We start from the raw sequence: 5,984 nt of genomic DNA on the forward strand, positions 1-5,984 counted from the left end.
AGACTATATATATATATGAAATATCTGTTCACAGCCGGCTCACAAGGTGCAGGGTTGGAAACTTCTCTCTTTTTCATTTGTTACACACCTCCTTCCTCCTTCTCCTCGTCTTCCTCCTGTGTGTGTGTGCGTGTGTGTGCGCGCGTGTGTGTGTGCGTGCGTGCAGGGCATGAACTACCTGGAGGAGCGTCACCTGGTGCATCGGGACCTGGCGGCGAGGAATGTCCTGGTGAAAACTCCAAACCACGTCAAGATCGCCGACTTCGGCCTCGCCAAGCTGCTGACGGCCGACGAGAAGGAATACCACGCTGACGGAGGAAAGGTGTGTGTTGTTCAGTGTTCCCATGGAGATGCTCTACAGAACACCGAGTTATGAAAGTGATCCTTAAAATGCTCACGTCTTCTTTGATGTTTCAAAAGGAACCACTCAGGTCATGCTCGTGTCTCTGCAGGTTCCCATTAAGTGGATGGCGTTGGAGTCGATCCTGCAGTGGACCTACACACATCAGAGTGACGTCTGGAGCTTCGGTGAGTCAACCACCTCCACCTGCTCTCTGTGCAGTGATGCTGGACGGAATATATTAATATTCTCCTGCTCAAGGAGTCTCAGACCCATTCTACGTTCTTCACATCTCCACAACAAGATGGGACCAACAGCATGGACTGCTGGAGTTTGTGTATTATTGATCTTCCCACTAACAGGTTAACAGCAGCAACCAGCTGTCAACAGCTAGTTTTCTAGCTGACATCTCTGTGACATTCACAATCACAATCTTCTGTCAGTCGTCTGCTTCGTTCCAGTTTTACCTCCAAACTGCTGATTTAATATCAGAGCTGGTTGAGAACTGAGAGTCAGTTTCCTGCAGGTCCTGAGTCTGTTAACTCCAACAGGAGAAGTCAACATGAACACGATTCTTTCTCTCCATCGTCGCCAATATTGTTTCTCACAAGCTACATATCTCCACAACATTCTGACACTAACATGGTGGCATTTATCAGACACACACATCAGGAGAACATTCACTTTGTTCGAGACATTTTCTTTGTCTCGCCACCACCCTCTCAAAAGATCTTCTCTGCTATAGAGCCAGTCCGTTTGATCGGTCTCTGGTCTGTGGTCTGCAGGTGTGACGGCGTGGGAGCTCATGACGTTCGGCTCCAAGCCGTACGACGGCATCCCGGCCAGCGAGATGGCCTCGGTGCTGGAGAGAGGAGACCGGCTGCCCCATCCCCCCATCTGCACCATCGACGTCTACATGATCATGGTGAAATGTAAGAGCTCGGAGCTAAACGCTGACTACAAAGACTGCAGTCAGCGTTAAAGTGGACAGTTAACACCTGAGAGTCCAGCTGAGGACATGTTTCTCCTCATGATTTCCTCTCTCTCTCTCTCCAGGTTGGATGATCGACCCGTCCAGTCGTCCCACATTCAGAGAGCTGATAGTGGGGTTCTCAAAGATGGCTAGAGATCCATCAAGATACCTGGTCGTACAGGTACACTGTGTGTGTCTGTGTGAAGTCTCTAGTTCAGGAACATTGAGGTTTATAACAACTTCTTGAGTCTTATGTGTGTCATTTTCATCAGTAATAATAATAACGTTGTACTCGCCAAGTAAACAGCTGAGATCTGTGAACATGTTGGCATCACAGAAAAGAAGAAACATGATCAGACAGTTTGGAAACATTTACTTCCGCTGATCCGGGGCCGGGTCTCGGGGGCAGCAGGCTTAGGAGAGTGTTTCAGACGTCCCTCTTCCAAGTAACGCTTTCCAGCTCCTCATGGGGAACCCCCAGGCCAGACGAGATATGTAATCTCCAGTGTGTTCTGGGACTTCCTCTGGGCCTGTTACCAGTTGGACGTACCTGGAGAACCTCTAAAGGGAGACGTCCAGGAGGCATCCTGGCCATAAAGGAGCAGCGGCTCTACTCCGAGCTCCTCACCCAATCTCTAAGGTTGAGCCCAGCCATCCTATGATGGAAGCTCATTTCAGCCTCTTGCATCCGCAATCTCATTCTCTCAGCCGGGGGCTCGTGAGTATCCCTACATCCAGTGGGGCACCTCCAGAAAAAGATGGTCCAGCCTCTCTCCAGGAGTTTGGTTCCAGCACCAGTGTTATATTATACACTATATCTACAGTAGCTGGTACCGCTCCACCTCCCGCACCAGCTCTGGTCCCATCCCTGCCAGAGACGTGGCATTCCACGTCCCCAGAGCCAGTCTCCTACTCCAGGGGTCAGCACATCTTGGTCCCTTCCTTTCTTGCCGCCGAGCTCACATTGCCCCCGAACCCTGAAAGTGGTGGGACCACAGGGCAGCGGCTCCATGAACATTTATCTGGTTGTGCTTTTTGATTTTCATGCTTTGGAAACATTGTTTTTCGAAAACCTTCATGTGAATAAAACTACATTGAATTGAATTGAATACATATAGAACACATATTGAGTACTGGTGTTGTACTTCTGTTATAGTATTGTGTTGTCAGAATGAACATGAACATCATTGTGACTCCTGTCTCAGGGCGACCTCCCCAGTCCGACAGACAGCAGGTTTTACTCTCGCCTGCTGAGCTCAGACGACATGGAGGAAGTGGTCGATGCCGACAAGTACCTGCTACCTTACAAAGGAGCGGGTCATCATGACACCCGTACCTGCCACGCCACGGTAAACAAACACTCTTAAGCCTGCAGGAGGTGGTTTTGACCTCTTGTCTCTGTTTGATGTTTGAGTTGCTGAAGAAGTTGGAGATGAAATATAAAGGATAAAAGGAAGAATAAAGAATTAAAAAGCAGACAAACCTTTTCTCCGAGTGGTGTGGTAACAGGATGTGCATCTTCTCTGTCTTCACATCAGAACGGTCATCCAGTCAGAGAGAACAGCATCGCTCTGCGTTACATCACCGATCCGACTCACAACGCGCTGGATAAAGAAGACTTCAGCGGCCACGGTGCTCATCTGTCCATCACATCTTATCAAATCAGAAAACGAGTGAATGAATGAGCAAATGATAGAGAAACAGTTGTAAAATATAACAGGTAGAATAAGTGATCTGGATGAAAGCCAACAGACATAAAAGAAGAGTTAATAAACCGCTTTCCTCTCTTTCAGAGTACATGAACCAGAGTCTGAGTGGAACCAGCTGGAGCAGCAGGCTGTCGGAGGTTTTGAATCCCAACTACGAGGACTTAAGCCTGGGCTGGGGCGCCGCCTCGCTCCCCTCCCCGCTGGAGGACCTGAAGTCTTTGGGACCCGAATACCTGAACACCGCCCAAAGCTCGCTCCCCCTGGCCGCCAGCGACCGCCTTGACAATCCGGACTACCAGGCCGACTTCCTGCCGCGGGCCACGCCCTTCACCGCTAACACCACCACTGTGACCGGGAACGGTCTATTCCTCCCGGCGGCGGAGAACCTGGAGTACCTGGGTCTGGGTGCTGCACTGTACGCCCCCGTCCGCTAGGGGGCAGCAGCATCCAGACAGTGGAAACCAAACTTTAGTCCACGGACGGTATTTCATTTAGCTGATTTTAAATGTAAAGTTCTACCGGCTGACTGAGCAGCAGCATCTTCTGCTACACTGGAACACAAGCTGCACGCTAAGCGTTGCTCAACGGCACTCAGGCAGCAGTCACTGAGGAAGAGGAGAGTGTTTTTACTGTCGGGATTCAAACCAACCTAACTCTGTGTCCTTGAACCTCTAAAGGGCTGCATTCATTGTTTCACAGCTGTTGAGACAAAACACTTAAGTTTCACCAGATCAGGGATTTGAATCGGTCCGTCTGGGAAAGACGCTGCAGGACGGGACAGACATCGGAGACATGGACAAAGAAGCACAATGAATCCCTTCCTTCTCTTCCACTCCACCTCTCCTCTGCAGCAGCATCAACTTGAGTTTGTTGGTCGACACTAAGAACAGGAGAACCAGAACCAGGACGTTGTGCGCAGAGGTCTGAAGATGTGCAGAAGACTCACCAGAGCTGTGGTAGTCATGTAGTGTTGATAACAGAGGCTGGAAGGGGGGCAGTAGTCAGGGACACATGACGGATCCTCAGCTCCACCAGGAACCAGCAGCACGGTGGCGCCCCCAGCTGGTGGTGAGACGGCCCTGCAGCTGAACTCAGTCACATTATTAGATATTTTAAAAGCTGTTTCAGCGTTTATGAGATGTTCCTGTGCTGCTGTGAAGGATAACCAGAGGGACTCACGTAGCTTCTGCTTGTTAGAGACCAAATGATGACATCCTGAAGTAAATGACATCACTTCATGGTGTTCAGCGTGCTGCCCATCTTAAAATGTGAGCTGTGCTTCCATCTCCATCTTCTCAATAGTCAGACGCTCTGGTTTTAAAAGCTTCGCTGCGTGAGACGTGTTGAAGTGAAGGCGCAGTGACTCCAGGAGAACAGTCGTGTTCACAGACGATCTGCTGTTTGATGTTTGGTTGGACATCGGACGTCACAGATGTGATGTCGCAGCAGGAATTCTCTCTGTTTGTGTTTCCTGCTGTGGACGTTGTTAACGTTGTGGTGAACAGAGAAGAAGAAGAAGAAGAAGAGACTCTGCACACAGACGGGTGAGCGCTGGAATAACTCTGTAGATATGAAGTGTGCTCACATGTTGATGATTAACGAGCTTCTTGAACCAGTGAAACCTTCTGTCAACGTTTCACTTGAAACACGTGGAGCTGAGCTGTGACGAGTTAGTACTGAAGTGTGAAACGTTTGTTTTTCTGCCTTTACTTGAGGAGAAGGAGCTGTGATCGGCTGTTAACGACCACTGCTTCTTCCTGTTTGTCTCTTTAGTTGCTGCTCGTCTTTAGAAAGCTCCAGAAAGTGTCACACAGCAGGGAACACCTTCCTACACGTTTATTTATACGCATTGTTTAACTCACAGCGTTTCCAGGTTTTTATGTGTTGATTAAAAACGTTCATAAAAACAAGTTGATGGAAACAAACTTATTGTTGCAACATTGAATTACTAAATATTGTTTCCTCTTCAGACACATTAGTGCATCAGACTAGGCGTGTGAAGTGAGGTTGTTAGGAGTCAGAGACACAACGTGTGACATGACGCGGCTGCTGCTGTAAACAGAAGAACGATGAGATGTTAGACGACGTGAAGCCGACCAGAGCCTCAGCACCTCTGATCTCTGCAGGAGATGAATATTTAGTGAAAGTCATGATTGTGACGTCATGAAGTCATGAAGTCCTTCTATCAGGAGGACGATGATGAAAAGACTCCACAGAGAACGAGTCTGTGAACATGAATCATCAGCAGCGACGGCACTCAGCTTCCATAGAACGACACTGAGGAACCACGATAGTCCTGATCCTCTATGTGAACCAGTCTCAGTGTAGTCCTGATCCTCTATATGAACCAGTCTCAGTGTAGTCCTGATCCTCTATGAACCAGTCTCAGTGTAGTCCTGATCCTCGATCAGACCTCCATCAGTAACAGAGACCATCAGAGAGAAGATGGTCTGTGTAAACATGTTTCAGTGGCCATGGAGTCAACTGAACAGTTCAGGAGCCCAGAGGTTTCAGAAGAAGCTTCTTTTATTTTTAAAAGTCGACCATCGCACCACCGTTGCCACCAGTGTCTAGTGGCCTCCACTAATCCTCCACACAAACAAAATGAGACCCTTATATACACCTGGTCCAGCTAATTGGACCAGCCCTGCAATCTACAGGTAAATATATTTCTAACCATATATGTATAATAAATATTTACCTGATTTTACCCGCACCACAAGTATCTATAATAATTAACATCTAATTATAATGCCTATAAATAAAGTAAATTATAAACACCATCATCTATCTAAATAAACACAGCAACACGTATCTTCACTTCCCCCTACCCGCTTCCTGTAGTTGGTATTTCCTGGAACTATAAATGGGTGATCGAGCACCCCGGGGAAGAGGAAACAGGCAGAGGTAAGTTGTTGCATTATATATATATATATATATATATATATATATATATATATAT

The 5,984-nt window shown here is 47.9% G+C and overlaps 1 protein-coding gene across 1 annotated transcript; it reads left to right on the forward strand.

The window, feature by feature from the left end:
• Positions 1-93: 93 nt before the first annotated feature.
• On the forward strand, positions 94-4,932 carry LOC116377216 (melanoma receptor tyrosine-protein kinase-like). The gene is made up of 7 exons (XM_031838801.1): positions 94-322; positions 453-528; positions 1,126-1,272; positions 1,397-1,494; positions 2,519-2,662; positions 2,852-2,945; positions 3,107-4,932. Exons 1-7 carry the CDS (start codon positions 170-172, stop codon positions 3,454-3,456), a joined length of 1,062 nt encoding a protein of 353 aa, XP_031694661.1. The 5' UTR covers positions 94-169; the 3' UTR covers positions 3,457-4,932.
• The last annotated feature ends 1,052 nt before the right edge of the window (positions 4,933-5,984 follow it).

This window comes from Anarrhichthys ocellatus, unplaced genomic scaffold (genome assembly GCF_004355925.1).
Source record: "Anarrhichthys ocellatus isolate YVR2014 unplaced genomic scaffold, GSC_Weel_1.0 scaffold1026, whole genome shotgun sequence".
NCBI classification, from domain to species: domain Eukaryota; kingdom Metazoa; phylum Chordata; class Actinopteri; order Perciformes; family Anarhichadidae; genus Anarrhichthys; species Anarrhichthys ocellatus.